This window comes from Triplophysa dalaica, chromosome 24, assembly GCF_015846415.1.
Source record: "Triplophysa dalaica isolate WHDGS20190420 chromosome 24, ASM1584641v1, whole genome shotgun sequence".
Lineage (NCBI taxonomy): Eukaryota > Metazoa > Chordata > Actinopteri > Cypriniformes > Nemacheilidae > Triplophysa > Triplophysa dalaica.
The window spans coordinates 12,180,164-12,200,035 of NC_079565.1; the positions used below are offsets into that span (position 1 = coordinate 12,180,164).

Below are 19,872 nucleotides of genomic sequence, written 5' to 3' on the forward strand. Positions count from 1 at the left end.
AGAAAAATATGTTGAATATGTTAGCTGTTATAAGCAAATATGAGGAACACGATGAGAAAGACAAGTGTCCCATGAATTACAAATTTTTTTTTTTTTTTTGGACAGCAAGAGAGAAGAGCTTAGAATTGTATAATCATGTGTGGGAATAGTTTTAGATATTACCTTAGACATTGTTAGGCAGGTAGTTAGATTAATTTTTGTTTTACTTTTTATTATTTTGACATCAACACGTTTCAATGTTTGATGTTTCAGTTAATCATTAGTGCTCTATAATCAAACACTATTATGAGAGTGCACTTGGTGAACATGTGTGAATTCTATTTTGTTTTGTTTTATTTTGTTTATTGTTTTTGCATCTAAAACATATAGCATGTAATTTCCATTTATTATTTTATTGATATAATCAAAACTGAGTGCACCGGGTGCACATATGTGTATTTGTCATTGTATCTTCCCGAATTATGAGAAGTTGCCAAACAAGTGAGCAGCAGAACCTGATCTAAATAGCAGCAAGGGGTGGCGCCAGTGAGTGTTATATCTGAAGACAGCATCGTCCAGACGGTTTTCATCTGGGCCAGTTTGAGTGGGTCCCAGGGCATGTATAAGGCAATGTAACGCGATGGACCCAAGCATCTTGACAAGTCTTCCCGACCACATCGAATGACTATTCCGACAACAGAAAATGGCTTCTATCTTAGAGAGAACCAGATTTACTGACACGACTAGCAAACAACTGGTCAATGTAACCCTGAATTGAACTGCATCAAATGACACTGTGAAGCTTGATGAAACGATTGACACCGGAAAGAACTTTGACAAACTGAGTGACACTACACTTCTGTTCTGAGCAAAGGATCAACAATTCGAAGGAAACGATAGATCAACGATGGATTAAGCGCTACCTTTGACACATTGATGGACCACCCTGGTCCTCCACATCCTCATGAAATGAATATGTGGTGGAGACTGACGAATCGAACGGCAAGAATCTACTGGAACTAGTCTACAAGATGTCATCACTTGGTAAGAACCATGTGACAAAAGTGTTCACATGTCTATGAGGAGACGAAAACCAACCGCAATACCAGAGAGGCATGTCTGAGATGTCTGAGAAAAGAGCAAGAACAGGAGCGATGGGCAGAAAAATAATATAGATGTTCCGGACGAAAGCGGCGCTGGAATCATTGAAGACAACTACTGGCTGTGTGGGTACTGATTGTACTTATACAGAGGAACTGGACAGGACTGTGTTCCCTAATAAAGTTAAATGGTGGAGTTATCATCATACCACATGAGATAATGACTTGACAAAAGAAGACACGAAGAGGACTGTTTGATTTTCCTGGTAGCTCTGTGCCAAAGAATCATCACATCTGGACTGTGGAGGAGAAAGTCTCAGCTGATTTTAGTCCAATGTTAGGAGACAGCTCTTTAATGAATGAAGTTGAGATCACCAGATTTGAGTTTACGTCATATATGAAGACAACAAAATTTTAACGAAAGCCATCAAAGAGAAGCTACGTGGAATACGACGGACAGTTTTGCAAAATCGCCTGATCTTGGACCAGTTCAGAGCAGCGAAAGGAGGACTTTGTGCAGTAATTGGAGAAACCTGTGGCACCTATATTCCAGAGAACAAGGAACATCTCATTGGCAAGGAAGGAAGATCATCTCTTTAATGATTGAGACTTTCATCAAAACTGAGGTTGACTGAGAAGAATTGAATTGGGACTGGATGACAAGTGTGTTTAATAACATGAAAAATTTGATGTTGATTGAGGCTTGCTTTATTGCATGCATTATATTGACGCTGTGCATTAAGTTATTTCAACGAACAGCTGCAGCCACTGTTCCCAGTCAGATTATTGTTTATGATGTATCACAACATTGCATGAATAACGATCACATTTATGCTAATATTGACTAAAGGAGGTCAAAATTGATGTCTAAGACAGGGTTAAGAACTGAAATACTCCTTTTATGAAGTATTTATAGATGTTGGAAGGATTTTTTTTTTATTGTTACATGTATATTGCTTGCTCGTAACCTAAGTATTTGAACCTACGTATCATGTCAACTTACGTAGTAAGTTATCTTAACTATTTTATCATTAACTGAATGCACACGCAAATTATTAATCAATTTGAGCACTATGGAATTTTTGTTACATTTTAGATATTACAATTTATATTACTATATAATTTCCTTTTTACAGATACCATTTTGTTGGAGTCTGAGGCTTGTCAGCCTCAAAGGGGGGATTATATGGTGGTTTTTCTATTATAGTGTTGAGTTTTCTTATATAAAATAATACATTTAGTTCGTTATAGGTTTCATGTATTCTTATGAAACAATATTGGGCCTCATGTATAAGTATGAGCTGATGAACATCTGCACACACGCCATATATCTTTTAGAACTAAGACGTACACCCCACACATTTTTGTAGGGAAGTTTAAGTAAATAACATACCACCAAGGACACCGGGAAGCTTATTATCGCTAAACCATAAGTTCACCTTTGATAGGAACATGGTTAAATCATGTATCGCCCCCGAAACCCCCAGGAAAATGTTAAGATAAGAGGCGCCTGTTTTTGAGGAGTTCACGCCACCATTAAATCTTAATAGGGTAGGCCGGAACTATGAGGGCAGAGGGACGGGCTAACGAAAAGGTGATATCATATGAAAACTGATTGGAAGAAGACGATGTCATGCACACATGATTGGTTTAAACTGTGATAACAACTGGGAAACAATGTATAAAAGATGGAGTCAGATATGTATTCGTTGGATCCCTTCAGATGAACTCTGAATATCCCACTTTGTTTGTCCGGGCAAATAAAGTTTAAACTCTTGGCACCTGGAACCCTTGTCTCTGAGATTTCTTTCTGCGATGGAAGGCCGATTCGCCACAACACGACCCGGCCCAGCATGAAGCGAAAGAAGATGGATGGATGGTAACAATTTTTTTTTCGCACGACCTTTTTATATTTCTTGTGCAATTCTGTGGTGCAAATTATTGTGGTAATATTTATTTCCATGTAGCATCAATGTTTTAGTGTATATTTAGCTCAAGTACTGTATATTTTGATCGTGTATTATTAGTTACGAAATATCGGTGTATTGCAACTAACCAGGGCCGGGTTTCCAGAAACCTTCTTATCACTACACCGTTCTTAAGTTATACCTTAAGCTCTACCTTATCGTTAAGATGTGTTTCCCATTCTTGAAACGTTCTTAGTTAAGTATACCTTCTGTAAGTCAAACAAGTAAGTCCCGGGAAACACAGCCCAAAACTCTACACATTTTCACAAATTAAAAAAAAAATCTGATTGTCACTGTCAGAAAATTATAGAAATTTCTGTAGCACAAGGAACGTGGGATAAAGCGATGATGGGTGACTATGTCTGGAACTTAGTTCATGAGGAGAGTGTTAGTCATAAAAGACTAAAAAAAAAGTAAACTTCTGAAGTTAAACTATTGTTTTGAGCTCAGTGTTGAGCTCAATGTCAGTGTCTTGCAATTTCTGCTCACCATTAGTAATACCGAAATGTATAAATGTGTGAAAATATTATATAGGATTTTTTTTACCATCTTTGGTAAAATTATTAAGATTTGTCGTATTCAGTATGTAAAACTTCATAAAGAAAAAATAATAATAAAGCGAAACACTTTAGAAACAAATTGTTACATTGTGTTGTAGACATTAGACATAGTGCGTTGTATTGTGTAACTTACATTTTGCCTCTGGAAGAGAAAGAGAACATTGAATTAAGTTAGTGTTATCAAATATTCAACTTTGAATCTTTATATTTTAAGACAAAGTTACAAAGATACCTAATGTTATCGATTGGAATATCTGTAGGATATTCAACGGGTTTTGTTCGCCTGAAGATAAAAAATAACTTTGGTGGAGTTCTTAACAAGCATCACATGTTCTGAAATAGTCATAAAACAACTCACCTCCTTTTGTAGATGAATAAAATAAGAATTATGATTATGATGAAACAGAACAAACCCAGAGTAATGCCAACAATCATCCCAGAGTCAGGAGGCTCTATGTGAAAAAACATGGTTAAATAATTAATCATGCACTACGTAATTTATTTACGAGGAGATATGAAGGACAAATCTATAATATTCCCATTAAAGAATTGTCCATAAGCAACAACACTCACTTGTGGGTGTTGGTGAATAAGTGCTTGTATTGACAGGGGGCACTGTGGTGTTGCCAAGTGCTATAAAACACAAAGACAAAATTTTCATGTTAACCTGTTTTAGTGTTCATATAATTGTTCAAAAACATACACACTCACTTGTAGGAGGTAAAGAAGTGCTTGTAGGAGTAACTGTGGTGTCAAGTGATATAAAACAAAACACACTTAATCTTATCATGTTATTGAAAATGGTTCATTCTTAACTTTATTAGTTATATATTTTTTTTTAATGTTCACCCAATTGGTAGTATTAAATAATTATTATTAGTGGAAGATTGTTTTAATACTAAAATAAAATAAATCTGTGTATACAATTCCTTTATACAATGACATTTCATTCTGTATTATTACTAAAACCACGTTAACTGTAAACTGAATAACTATTAGCAACTATAAGAACAATAAACAGCTCTACTTTAACAATAAACTCAGAAGGGCACATCTATAATTTTAAACATGTTTTAGTGTTCATATAATTGTTCAAAAACATACACACTCACTTGTAGGAGGTAAAGAATTGCTTGTATGAGGAACTGTGGTGTCAAGTGATATAAAACAAAAACACACTTAATCTTATCGTGTTATTGGAAATGTTTCATTCTTATCTTTGTAAAATATATATTGTTCAAATGTTCACCCAATTGGTAGTATTAACAAATTATTATTAGTAGAAGATTGTCTTAATACTAACAATAAAATAAATCTGTGTATACAATTCCTTTATAAAATGACATTTCATTCTGTATTATTACTAAAACCACATACGCTGTAAACTGAATAACTATTAGCAACTATAAGAACAATAAACAGTTCTAGTTTAAACAAAAAACTCAGAAGGGTACATCTATAATTTTAAACATGTTTTAGTGTTCATATAATTGTTCAAAAACATACACACTCACTTGTAGGAGGTAAAGAATTGCTTGTATGAGGAACTGTGGTGTCAAGTGATATAAAACAAAAACACACTTAATCTTATCGTGTTATTGGAAATGTTTCATTCTTATCTTTGTAAAATATATATTGTTCAAATGTTCACCCAATTGGTAGTATTAACAAATTATTATTAGTAGAAGATTGTCTTAATACTAACAATAAAATAAATCTGTGTATACAATTCCTTTATACAATGTGATTTCATTATGTAATATTAGTAAAACAACATTAACTGTTAACTGAATAACTACTAGCAACTATTAGCACAATAAACAGTTCCGCATTAACAATAAATTATGGATGGACACATCTATAATATTCCCATTAAAGCATTTATATAATTGTCCATAAGCAACAACACTCACTTGTGGTGGTGCCATGTGCTATAAAACACAAGGACACAATTTTCATGATGTGATTTTATTAAAATTCAAAAGCTAACATAATTGATAATATGCTTTAATATGCTATAAAAATAAAATAAAAATAACTATATGATTACAATGAATACAATGACCTGCATACGCAATCACATTTCATTCTGTAGGCCTTTACCAATAATTTTTAGTAAAATTATTCCAATTCCAGTAAAATGTAAATCATTTTTTACAGTTAACTCACTTGTAGCTGTTGATGTTGGTAAAGAAGTGCTTGTATGCGCTGTGGTAATTTCAACTGCTACAAAACACAAACACACAATTCTCATGATGTGATTTACATTTTACTTTAATCTCTGTAAACTATAACCTGATGTTAAATGCTTAGGGTGTGGTTTGAAGCAAACAACTATAAGTCCAATATATCAAATTAATAATAAACTTAAAAGGAAACATCTTAAATTTTCCTGTTGTGTTTATGTAACTGTATATAAACCAAAATACTCACTTGTTGCAGTTGATGTTGAAGACTGAGCTGAAGTGCTTGTATCAGCAGTGGGTACTGTACTTACAACTGCCATAAAACACAAACAATCAATTCTCATGTAATTTGTATTTTACTGTGAACTCTATAAAATATATATTTTAAAACGCATCCATAATTGACAGTATTACATAATTCCTAGCGTTTAAAATTTTCTGTAAGCAACAAGACTAACTTGTAGCAGTCGAAGAAGTGCTTGTGACAGGGGGAGCTCTGCTTGTGTCAAGTGCTATGAAACAAAAACACAATTCTTATTGTGTGATTAGAAGTACATTTCATTTCTCTTCACAAATGTTCACAAAATGGATCTGCTCCTGCATAAAGGCGCGCAGACCATCTACACGTCAACCTGGATTTTCATCTTTATGTACACAATAATATTGTTAACATTGGAATGCTTTTATTAGTAATTTTTGAAATGTTTTGTGCTGTTTGTTAGGCACATGTTACTAACACCTCCTTTAAATAAATACAAAAATACAACATCATTGATTTAAGACCAGGTTTTATTTGGTCAATAGCCCTTAAGATTCTCTTTTTACATATCAGAAAGCAGTGAAAAAAGCCAAATGTCGACATCTGTCAGATATTATTAACAAAAACTGCTCTAGACCAAAGACTCTGTTTAATATTTTTAATGCTACCCTCAACCCAGTGGGATGTCCTGTTCCCTGAATCTCTTCTCCATCATGTGAAATAATTCCTAATTTTCTTTGAAAGCAAGATTAGGGATCTTCAGTTGGTGATAATGCCATCACTTTTTAATCCATCCATCGCTTCTGTTTCTAGAATTTTTCTTAGTCAGTTTAAATTGATTTCAATCTCAGATTCATTGGAAATAGTAGAATAGCTTAAGCCCTCTGGTTCATCTTTGGATATCTTCCTCCTGTGTTATTTAAGCAAGTTTTAGTGATGTTAAGTGATCTTTTAATTATAATAAATCACAGCCTAGAATCTGGAATAGTGCTTGATAGCTTAAAACATGCAGTTGTTTATCCACTGTTCAAGAAATCAGTTAAAAAAAATTAAATCTGCCTTTAATCTCCAAGAATTTGGGGGAAAAAATATTTTTAGTTACTTAGTTGAAAACTCAATGTTTTAAACTTTTCAGTCTAGTTTCCATAAATGTCGTTCTAACGAGACTTCTACCTTTTAAAGGTTCTTAATGATATTTGCATATCTTGTGATTCGGGTGATTTTGCAGTCCTGGTGCTTATAGATTCTATTTCTATCAATTTCTGTTCTATCTCAGGCTCAGACGACTGACAACCGGCAGCTGCCGTAGAGCAATGCACCAACCTACACTTTTGCACAAAGGACAAGAGAGGCACGGTTCACCACCCCTCGACGTTTCGTCCACACCCGGAGCCCTTATTCCCCACTTACTCACCAGGCCACGGGTCGCACCTATCACTAAAGTCCCCTCCGGGGCATATGAACTATGAATTGCTGTACGTGTCGTTTCTCTACTCATCACACATACTTGGCAGATGAGCAGGTTTGGCTTTCATTAAATTTTTAATGAGAGCCAAAATATGTTTTTTAGCCCATCTGAATTTTCTAATTCTTTGTCACTGGATTTGGGGGGGTGTCTCCAAGTTTAAAATCATGGGTAAAGAACATGGGTTTCATCTTTGATGATGGCTTAAAGTTTGACCGTCAAATAAACTGAGTTGTTAAAGCTTGCTTTTTTCAGCTGCTTCTGCTCTCTAAGGCAAAGCCTTTTCTCTCTTTTAAAGACTTTGGAAAAGCAATCCATACGTTTATTTCATCTAGACTGGACTACTACAACTCACTTTATGTCGTGATTAGCCAGACAGCCATTTCGGGCTTGTAGCTCGTTCAAAACACCGGGGCTCTACTTCTAAGTAGGGCTAAAAAGAGGAAGCATATTATTCCTATTTTATGCTCCTTACACTGTTTGCCTGTTCGTCTTAGAGTGGATTTTAAAATCTTGCTCCTTGTCTATAAATCTTTAAATGGTTTGGCCCCCACTTATCTTTGTAAGCTACTGACTGAATATCATCCAACTAGATCCCTTCGATCTTCCAATCAGGATCTATAAATTGTCCCAAAGTTTAAGTGTGGTGGCGATCGTGCTCTTTGTGTTGCTGCCCCCAGACTTTGGAACACTCTATCACCATCATAAAGACAAGCTTGTTCTCTGAATATGTTCAATCGATTGATGATTGTTCAAATGATTGATGTATTATTCTGTTTTTATTTTATTCTATTATATATAATCCCTCAAAATGGGACACACCAACAATGCACATGAACACAACTTGCTATTTAAACAAGTTGGCGCTGTATGTGAAAATGATAACTGCGTCTGGCTGAAACTAGCAAAAAACACTTGCGTCCTGCCTGGTGTCGCATTACGTCAGGTGTATCGACATAGATTTTAAAATCTTGCTCCTTGTCTATAAATCTTTAAATGGTTTGGCAACCATAATTGACAGTATAACAGAATTCCTTCTGTTTTTAATTGTCCATAAATAACAACACTCACGTGTAACAGTTGATGCTGGTAAAGTACTTGAACCAATAGTGGGCACTGTTGTTCTTTCAACTGCTATAAAACACAATTCTCATAATGTGATTTACATGATACTATAATCTCTGTAACACACTTTTTTTAAATGCTAACAACATTAACAGTGTTAAAGAATTCCTAGTAAAAGAAGATTGTGTTTGATATTGATATCAAATAAATAACACTTGTGGACATACTCTGAATATCTTCATGATAACAGTGTTTACAATGCAATGGCATACACTTTTTTTTTAAATCGCATTAACTGCTATAACTATAACTATAACTATATATATATATATATATATATATATATATATATATATATATATATATTTGAACACCAATCATTCCTGTTGTGTTTATGTAACTGTATATAAACCAAAATACTCACTTGTAGCAGTTGATGTTGAAGACTGAGTTGAAGTGCTTGTATCACCAGTGGGCGCTGTGGTACTTACAACTGCTAAAAAACACAAACAATCAATTCTATCAATTTGTATTCTACTGTGAAGTCTATAAAACGATATATGTTTACATGCATCCATAATTGAAAAGTGATATGAAAAACTAAAACACAATTATCATTATGTGATTTATAATATGTTTCGTTATAAACTCTATAAATAGACATAAATATATGAATTAGTGGGGAAGGACTTTCATGGCATCACATATTTTACGAGAACAGTGTTGCACTTATGTCCAAATACACAGGACTTGGGAGCGGTTCGTACAGATTGCATTTTGAGTATAAAAACGTGTATTAACTACAAAACCTATTTTAAAAGGTAGGTCATATTGAGGCCCCCTTGGAAGTCAGTTGGGGCACCCTTGTGGGGCACGGACCCCCTGTTGAGAACCACCGTTCTAGAATCTAGATACTCAAATATAAGCACAATATACAGTTCATTATTAACAGTAAAATGAAGATGCATTTATTTCCCATTAAAGTGTGTCATCATCCCTTTGTCAGTATTGTTTTACCCGCTTGTGGGTCTATATTTTGTTTTAATTTATTCAATTCTTTGTTTTTCATCACTCCTGTCTGCGCCTGGGTTCTCTGTCCTTGCAATCAGTGACAACAGTATTACATAATTCTTAGTGTTTATAACATTCCATAAGCAACAACTCTTACTTCACATGATGTGATTTACATTATACTAAGTTGCTAGTTCGAAAGCTAAAATCATTGGCAACAATGGCATTGGCGTTGTGATACTTTCAACTGCTATAAAACAAAAGCACTCACTTCTAATGATGTGATTTGAAATACAATTTACTTTGAACTATTTAAAATGTATTTTCCTTAAAATGGCAACAAGAGTAATAGTTTTAAATAAAATGTTGTGGTAGGAAATGATTTTTAGATTAACAATGTCACTTTTTTACTTACAATTTCGTGAGGATGAAATCTCCTTTAATTGTCTATTCTATTTTTATTGAGGATTACTGACTCGTCATTTTCTATTAGTATTCAGTTCGATTGTTCTTTCCTAATTTGACTTTTATTGTATATTTTATTCATATTTATATTGTTCTGTATGTTGCCTTGGCCCTGATCAAGCAAAGTAAAAATTGTACTCTACCTGCATATGACAATAAAGAAATTGAAATAAACTAAACATTTCCAGGCATGTTCAGAAGGACATATCATGTTCATGTTTACAATAAAGACAACATTCTGCACACGATGGCTATTTACATGTTTATATAATTGTTCATAAACAACAACACTCACTTGCAGAAGTTGATATTTGAGCTGTGGTACTTTCAACTGCTATAAAACACAAACACACAATTCTCATGATGTGATTTGCCTTTTACCAAGAACTACATAAAACTATTTTTATTATTAAAACGTTAATTCAAAAGCTTAAATAATTAAAAACATTGAACCATTCTTATACCAAAATAAAATAAACATAAGTATATGATTACAATGAATACAATGACCAGCACAGGCAATAATATTTCATACAGTATACCAGTAATTGTTAGTAAATTACATTAGCTGTAAGCTCAAAAAATATTTTTCTATACAGTTAAAACAACAATAAAAACTACACTCACTTGTAGCAGTTGATGATTGAGATGCTGAAGAGGCGCTTGTAATGACAGGGGTTGCTGTGGTGGTGCCAAGTGCTATAAAATACAAAACACTCAATTCTCATGGTGTGATTACATTTTACTAAGAACTTAAATATTTAAAAAAAAATTGCTAGTTCGAAAGCTAACATCATTGGCGATATTTAACTATTCTGATACCAAAATAAAATAAACATAAGTATATGATTACAATGAATACAATGACCAGCACAGGCAATAATATTTCATACATTATACCAGTAATTGTTAGTGAAATTACATTAGCTGTAAGAAGTAAAATTAATATTTTTTACAGTTAAAACAACAACTACACTCAAATGTATCAGTTGACTTTTTAGACTGAGCTGACGCGCTTGTATCGACAGAGGGCGCTGTGGTACTTTTAACTGCTATAAAACACAAGCACTCACTTCTAATGATGTGATTTGAAATACAATTTACTTTGAACTATTTAAAATGTATTTTCCTTAAAATGCCAACAAGAGTAATAGTTTTAAATAAAATGTTGTGGTAGGAAATTATTTTTAGATTAACAATGTCACTTTTTTACTTACACTACAATTTCGTGAGGATGAAATCTCCTTTAATTGTCTATTCTATTTTTATTGACGATTACTGACTTGTCATTTTCTATTAGTATTCAGTTCGATTGTTCTTTCCAAATTTGACTTTTATTGTATATTTTTTCATATTTATATTGTTCTGATTGTTGCCTTGGCCGTGAGCAAGCAAAGTAAAAATTGTACTCTACCTACATATGACAATGAAGAACTTGAAATAAACTAAACATTTCCAGGCATGTTCAGAAAGACATATCATGTTGATGTTTACAATAAAAACAACATTCTGAACACAATGGCTATTATCATGTTAATATAATTGTTCATAAACAACAACACTCACTTGCAGAAGTTGATATTTGAGCTGTGGTACTTTCAACTGCTTTAAAACACAAACACACAATTCTCATGATGTGATTTGCCTTTTACCAAGAACTACATAAAACTATTCTTTATTATTAAAATGTTAATTCAAAAGCTTACATAATTTAAAATATTGAACCATTCTTATACCTAAATATAATAAACCTAAGTAGGCTATGTAATCACAATGAATACATTGACCTGCACACTGAATTATATTGCATACTGCAAAACAAAAATTGTTAGTATAAATACATTAGCTGTAAGCTCAAAAAATATTTTTCTATACAGTTAAAACAACAATAAAAACTACACTCACTTGTAGCAGTTGATGATTGAGATGCTGAAGAGGCGCTTGTAATGACAGGGGTTGCTGTGGTGGTGCCAAGTGCTATAAAACACAAAACACTCAATTCTCATGATGTGATTACATTTTACTAAGAACTTAAATATTTAAAAAAAAATGCTAGTTCGAAAGCTAACATCATTGGCAATATTTAACTATTCTGATACCAAAATAAAATAAACATAAGTATATGATTACAATGAATACAATGACCTGCACAGGCAATAACATTTCATACAGTATACCAGTAATTGTTAGTAAAATTACATTAGCTATAAGAAGTAAAAATAATATTTTTTACAGTTAAAACAACAACTACACTCAATTGTATCAGTTGATTTTTGAGACTGAGCTGACGCGCTTGTATCGACAGAGGGCGCTGTGGTACTTTCAACTGCTATAAAACACAAGCACTCACTTCTAATGATGTGATTTGAAATACGATTTACTCTGAACTATCTAAAATGTATTTTCCTTAAAATGCCAACAAGAGTAATAGTTTTAAATAAAATGTTGTGGTAGGAAATTATTTTTAGATTAACAATGTCACTTTTTACTTACACTACAATTTCATGAGGATGAAATCTCCTTTAATTGTCTATTCTATTTTTATTGACGATTACTGACTTGTCATTTTCTATTAGTATTCAGATCGATTGTTCTTTCCAAATTTTCCTTTTATTGTATATTTTTTTCATATTTATATTGTTCTGTATGTTGCCTTGGCCGTGAGCAAACAAAGTAAAACATGTACTCTACCTACATATGACAATGAAGAACTTGAAATAAACTAAACATTTCCAGGCATGTTCAGAAGGACATATCATGTTCATGTTTACAATAAAGACAACATTCTGCACACGATGGCTATTATCATGTTAATATAATTGTTCATGAACAACAACACTCACTTGCAGAAGTTGATATTTGAGCTGTGGTACTTTCAACTGCTTTAAAACACAAACACACAATTCTCATGATGTGATTTGCCTTTTACCAAGAACTACATAAAACTCTTCTTTATTATTAAAATGTTAATTCAAAAGCTTACATAATTAAAAATATTGAACCATTCTTATACCTACATATAATAAACCTAAGTAGGCTATGTTATTACAATGAATACATTGACCTGCACACTGAATTATATTGCATACTGCAAATCAATAATTGTTGGTAAAATTACATTAGGTGTAAGCTCAAAAAATATTTTTCTATACAGTTAAAACAACAACAAAAACTACACTCACTTGTAGCAGTTGATGTTTGAGATGCTGAAGAGGCGCTTGTAATGACAGGGGTTGCTGTAGTGGTACCAATTGCTATAAAACACACAACACTCAATTCTCATGATGTGATTACATTTTACTGCAAACTATATTAATTCAACCAATTAAATTAAATTTTATTTATATAGCGCTTTTCACAATGTCCATTGTTCCCAAGCCGATTTACAGGAGATTATAAGAAAAACACAAAAAAGGTGAAAAACGCACCACAGTGCATGGTGTTTATTTAACTATTTTTTTTATTCAAACAAAGGCAACCATAATTCACAGTATAACAGAATTCCTAGCGTTAATAATTATCAATAAGCAACAACACTCACTTCACATGGTGTGATTTACATTATACTAAGAACTTAAATATCTAAAAAAAAATTGCTAGTTCGAAAGCTAACATCATTGGAGATTTTTAACTATTCTAATACCAAAATAAAATAAACATAAGTATATGATTACAATGAATACAATGACCTGCACAGGCAATAATATTTCATACATTATACCAGTAATTGTTAGTAAAATTACTAACAATTAGTAGTAATTGTTAAAAGTAGTAAAAGTTAGTAAAATAAGTAAAAATAATATTTTTTACAGTTAAAACAACAACTACACTCAATTGTATCAGTTGATTTTTGAGACTGAGCTGACGCGCTTGTATCGACAGAGGGCGCTGTGGTACTTTCAACTGCTATAAAACACAAGCACTCACTTCTAATGATGTGATATGAAATACAATTTACTTTGAACTATTTAAAATGTATTTTCCTTAAAATGTCAACAAGAGTAATAGTTTTAAATAAAATGTTGTGGTAGGAAATTATTTTTAGATTAACAATGTCACTTTTTTACTTACAATTTCATGAGGATGAAATCTCCTTTAATTGTCTATTCTATTTTTATTGAGGATTACTGACTTGTCATTTTCTATTAGTATTCAGTTCGATTGTTCTTTCCTAGTTTGACTTTTATTGTATATTTTTTTCTTATTTATATTGTTCTGTTTGTTGCCTTGGCCGTGAGCAAACAAAGTAAAACATGTACTCTACCTACATATGACAATGAAGAACTTGAAATAAACTAAACATTTCCAGGCATGTTCAGAAGGACATATCATGTTCATGTTTACAATAAAGACAACATTCTGCACACAATGGCTATTTAAATGTTTATATAATTGTTCATAAACAACAACACTCACTTGCAGAAGTTGATATTTGAGCTGTGGTACTTTCAACTGCTTTAAAACACAAACACACAATTCTCATAATGTGATTTGCCTTTCACCAAGAACTACATAAAACTATTTTTTATTATTAAAATGTTAATTCAAAAGCTTAAATAATTAAAAACATTGAACCATTCTTATACCTAAATATAATAAACCTAAGTAGGCTATGTTATTACAATGAATACATTGACCTGCACACTGAATTATATTGCATACTGCAAAACAATAATTGTTAGTATAATTTAATTAGCTGCAAGCTCAAAAAATATTTTTCTATACAGTTAAAACAACAACAAAAACTACGCTCACTTGTAGCAGTTGATGATTGAGATGCTGAAGAGGCGCTTGTAATGACAGGGGTTGCTGTGGTGGTGCCAAGTGCTATAAAACACAAAACACTCAATTCTCATGATGTGATTACATTTTACTAAGAACTTAAATATTTAAAAAAAAAAATGCTAGTTCGAAAGCTAACATCATTGGCAATATTTAACTATTCTGATACCAAAATAAAATAAACATAAGTATATGATTACAATGAATACAATGACCTGCACAGGAAATAACATTTCATACAGTATACCAGTAATTGTTAGTAAAATTACATTAGCTATAAGAAGTAAAAATAATATTTTTTACAGTTAAAACAACAACTACACTCAATTGTATCAGTTGATTTTTGAGACTGAGCTGACGCGCTTGTATCGACAGAGGGCGCTGTGGTACTGTCAACTGCTATAAAACACAAGCACTCAATTCTAAGGATGTGATTTGAAATACGATTTACTCTGAACTATTTAAAATGTATTTTCCTTAAAATGCCAACAAGAGTAATAGTTTTAAATAAAATGTTGTGGTAGGAAATTATTTTTAGATTAACAATGTCACTTTTTTACCTACACTCCAATTTCATGAGGATGAAATCTCCTTTAATTGTCTATTCTATTTTTATTGACGATTACTGACTTGTCATTTTCTATTAGTATTCAGTTCGATTGTTCTTTCCAAATTTTCCTTTTATTGTATATTTTTTCATATTTATATTGTTCTGATTGTTGCCTTGGCCGTGAGCAAACAAAGTAAAACATGTACTCTACCTACATATGACAATGAAGAACTTGAAATGAACTAAACATTTCCAGGCATGTTCAGAAGGACATATCATGTTCATGTTTAAAATAAAGACAACATTCTGCACACAATGGCTATTATCATGTTAATATAATTGTTCATAAACAACAACACTCACTTGCAGAAGTTGACATTTGAGCTGTGGTACTTTCAACTGCTTTAATACACAAACACACAATTCTCATGATGTGATTTGCCTTTTACCAAGAACTACATAAAACTATTTTTTATTATTAAAATGTTAATTCAAAAGCTTACATAATTAAAAATATTGAACCATTCTTATACATACATATAATAAACCTAAGTAGGGTAAATAATCACAATGAATACATTGACCTGCACACTGAATTATATTGCATACTGCAAATCAATAATTGTTGGTAAAATTACATTAGCTGTAAGCTCAAAAAATATTTTTCTATACAGTTAAAACAACAACAAAAACTACACTCACTTGTAGCAGTTGATGATTGAGATGCTGAAGAGGCGCTTGTAATGACAGGGGTTGCTGTGGTGGTGCCAATTGCTATAAAACACAAAACACTCAATTCTCATGATGTGATTACATTTTACTGCAAACTATATTAATTCAACCAATTAAATTAAATTTTATTTATATAGCGCTTTTCACAATGTCCATTGTTCCAAAGCCGATTTACAGGAGATTATAAGAAAAACACAAAAAAGGTGAAAAACACACCACAGTGCATGGTGTTTATTAAATTATTATTTTTTTATTCAAACAAAGGCAACCATAATTCACAGTATAACAGAATTCCTAGCGTTTATAATTGTCAATAAGCAACAACACTCACTTCACATGATGTGATTTACATTATACTAAGAACTTAAATATCTAAAAAAAATTGCTAGATCGAAAGCTAACATCATTGTTATTGTTATTACAATGAATGCTATGTAATTACAATGAATACGTTGACCTGCACACTGAATTATATCGCATACTGCAAAACAATAATTGTTAGTATAATTACATTAGCTGTAAGCTCAAAATATTTTTTTCTATACAGTTAAAACAACAATAAAAACTACACTCACTTGTAGCAGTTGATGTTTGAGATGCTGAAGAGGCGCTTGTAATGACAGGGGTTGCTGTGGTGGTGCCAAGTGCTATAAAACACAAAACCATCAATTCTCATGATGTGATTACATTTTACTAAGAACTTAAATATTTAAAAAAAAATTGCTAGTTCGAAAGCTAACATCATTGGCGATTTTTAACTATTCTGATACCAAAATAAAATAAACATAAGTATATGATTACAATGAATACAATGACCAGCACAGGCAATAATATTTCATACATTATACCAGTAATTGTTAGTAAAATTACATTAGCTGTAAGAAGTATAAATAATATTTTTTACAGTTAAAACAACAACTACACTCAAATGTATCAGTTGATTTTTGAGACTGAGCTGACGCGCTTGTATCGACAGAGGGCGCTGTGGTACTTTTAACTGCTATAAAACACAAGCACTCACTTCTAATGATGTGATATGAAATACAATTTACTTTGAACTATTTAAAATGTATTTTCCTTAAAATGCCAACAAGAGTAATAGTTTTAAATAAAATGTTGTGGTAGGAAATTATTTTTAGATTAACAATGTCACTTTTTTACTTACACTACAATTTCGTGAGGATGAAATCTCCTTTAATTGTCTATTCTATTTTTATTGACGATTACTGACTTGTCATTTTCTATTAGTATTCAGTTCGATTGTTTTTTCCTAATTTGACTTTTATTGTATATTTTTTTCATATTTATATTGTTCTGATTGTTGCCTTGGCCGTGAGCAAACAAAGTAAAACATGTACTCTACCTACATATGACAATGAAGAACTTGAAATAAACTAAACATTTCCAGGCATGTTCAGAAGGACATATCATGTTCATGTTTACAATAAAGACAACATTCTGCACACGATGGCTATTATCATGTTAATATAATTGTTCATGAACAACAACACTCACTTGCAGAAGTTGATATTTGAGCTGTGGTACTTTCAACTGCTTTAAAACACAAACACACAATTCTCATGATGTGATTTGCCTTTTACCAAGAACTACATAAAACTATTTTTTATTATTAAAATGTTAATTCAAAAGCTTACATAATTAAAAATATTGAACCATTCTTATACCTAAATATAATAAACCTAAGTAGGCTATGTTATCACAATGAATACATTGACCTGCACACTGAATTATATTGCATACTGCAAAACAAAAATTGTTAGTATAATTACATTAGCTGTAAGCTCAAAAAATATTTTTCTATACAGTTAAAACAACAATAAAAACTACACTCACTTGTAGCAGTTGATGATTGAGATGCTGAAGAGGCGCTTGTAATGACAGGGGTTGCTGTGGTGGTGCCAAGTGCTATAAAATACAAAACACTCAATTCTCATGATGTGATTACATTTTACTAAGAACTTAAATATTTAAAAAAAAATGCTAGTTCGAAAGCTAACATCATTGGCAATATTTAACTATTCTGATACCAAAATAAAATAAACATAAGTATATGATTACAATGAATACAATGACCTGCACAGGCAATAACATTTCATACAGTATACCAGTAATTGTTAGTAAAATTACATTAGCTATAAGAAGTAAAAATAATATTTTTTACAGTTAAAACAACAACTACACTCAATTGTATCAGTTGACTTTTGAGACTGAGCTGACTCGCTTGTATCGACAGAGGGCGCTGTGGTACTTTCAACTGCTATAAAACACAAGCACTCACTTCTAATGATGTGATTTGAAATACAATTTACTTTGAACTATTTAAAATGTATTTTCCTTAAAATGCCAACAAGAGTAATAGTTTTAAATAAAATGTTGTGGTAGGAAATGATTTTTAGATTAACAATGTCACTTTTTACTTAAACTACAATCTCATGAGGATGAAATCTCCTTTAATTGTCTATTCTATTTTTATTGACGATTACTGACTTGTCATTTTCTATTAGTATTCAGTTCGATTGTTCTTTCCAAATTTTCCTTTTATTGTATATTTTTTTCATATTTATATTGTTCTGATTGTTGCCTTGGCCGTGAGCAAACAAAGTAAAACATGTACTCTACCTACATATGACAATAAAGAACTTGAAATGAACTAAACATTTCCAGGCATGTTCAGAAGGACATATCATGTTCATGTTTACAATAAAGACAACATTCTGCACACGATGGCTATTATCATGTTAATATAATTGTTCATAAACAACAACACTCACTTGCAGAAGTTGATATTTGAGCTGTGGTACTTTCAACTGCTATAAAACACAAACACACAATTCTCATGATGTGATTTGCCTTTCACCAAGAAATACATAAAACCTGCACACTGAATTATATCGCATACTGCAAAACAAAAATTGTTAGTAAAATTACATTAGCTGTAAGCTCAAAAAATATTTTTCTATACAGTTAAAACAACAACAAAAACTACACTCACTTGTAGCAGTTGATGATTGAGATGCTGAAGAGGCGCTTGTAATGACAGGGGTTGCTGTGGTGGTGGCAATTGCTATAAAACACAAAACACTCAATTCTCATGATGTGATTACATTTTACTGCAAACTATATTAATTCAACCAATTAAATTAAATTTTATCTATATAGCGCTTTTCACAATGTCCATTGTTCCAAAGCCGATTTACAGGAGATTATAAGAAAAACACAAAAAAGGTGAAAAACACACCACAGTGCATGGTGTTTATTAAACTATTTTTTTTATTCAAACAAAGGCAACCATAATTCACAGTATAACAGAATTCCTAGCGTTTATAATTGTCAATAAGCAACAACACTCACTTCACATGGTGTGATTTACATTATACTAAGAACTTAAATATCTAAAAAAAAAAAATTGCTAGTTCGAAAGCTAACATCATTGGCGATTTTTAACTATTCTGATACCAAAATAAAATAAACATAAGTATATGATTACAATGAATACAGTGACCTGCACAGGCAATAATATTTCATACATTATACCAGTAATTGTTAGTAAAATTACTAACAATTAGTAGTAATTGTTAAAAGTAGTAAAAGTTAGTAAAATAAGTAAAAATAATATTTTTTACAGTTAAAACAACAACTACACTCAATTGTATCAGTTGATTTTTGAGACTGAGCTGACGCGCTTGTATCGACAGAGGGCGCTGTGGTACTTTCAACTGCTATAAAACAC

General features: G+C 31.8%; 1 protein-coding gene across 30 annotated transcripts in view; it reads right to left on the bottom strand.

The window, feature by feature from the left end:
* The window catches only part of LOC130414614 (mucin-2-like), a 112,603-nt gene that overhangs the window by 76,222 nt on the left and 16,509 nt on the right, over positions 1-19,872 (bottom strand). For 8 of the 30 annotated variants that reach the window (XM_056740605.1, XM_056740604.1, XM_056740622.1 and 5 more), the window contains 27 exons: positions 19,135-19,206; positions 18,914-18,952; positions 17,976-18,047; positions 17,637-17,675; positions 16,697-16,768; positions 16,092-16,163; positions 15,753-15,791; positions 14,813-14,884; positions 14,474-14,512; positions 13,240-13,311; positions 12,901-12,939; positions 11,963-12,034; positions 11,624-11,662; positions 10,685-10,756; positions 10,353-10,391; positions 9,006-9,077; positions 8,588-8,650; positions 6,251-6,304; positions 6,040-6,105; positions 5,776-5,832; positions 5,520-5,537; positions 5,121-5,153; positions 4,719-4,751; positions 4,318-4,350; positions 4,180-4,239; positions 3,965-4,058; positions 3,740-3,889 (listed from right to left, as the gene is read on the bottom strand). In XM_056740605.1, coding sequence (XP_056596583.1) covers positions 3,787-3,889; positions 3,965-4,058; positions 4,180-4,239; positions 4,318-4,350; positions 4,719-4,751; positions 5,121-5,153; positions 5,520-5,537; positions 5,776-5,832; positions 6,040-6,105; positions 6,251-6,304; positions 8,588-8,650; positions 9,006-9,077; positions 10,353-10,391; positions 10,685-10,756; positions 11,624-11,662; positions 11,963-12,034; positions 12,901-12,939; positions 13,240-13,311; positions 14,474-14,512; positions 14,813-14,884; positions 15,753-15,791; positions 16,092-16,163; positions 16,697-16,768; positions 17,637-17,675; positions 17,976-18,047; positions 18,914-18,952; positions 19,135-19,206 — 1,535 coding nt within the window. In that variant the 3' untranslated portion in view covers positions 3,740-3,786. The remainder of the gene's footprint in view (positions 1-3,739; positions 3,890-3,964; positions 4,059-4,179; positions 4,240-4,317; positions 4,351-4,718; positions 4,752-5,120; positions 5,154-5,519; positions 5,538-5,775; positions 5,833-6,039; positions 6,106-6,250; positions 6,305-8,587; positions 8,651-9,005; positions 9,078-10,352; positions 10,392-10,684; positions 10,757-11,623; positions 11,663-11,962; positions 12,035-12,900; positions 12,940-13,239; positions 13,312-14,473; positions 14,513-14,812; positions 14,885-15,752; positions 15,792-16,091; positions 16,164-16,696; positions 16,769-17,636; positions 17,676-17,975; positions 18,048-18,913; positions 18,953-19,134; positions 19,207-19,872) is intronic. The other 22 variants (XM_056740626.1, XM_056740623.1, XM_056740617.1 and 19 more) reach the window with 19 other exon arrangements.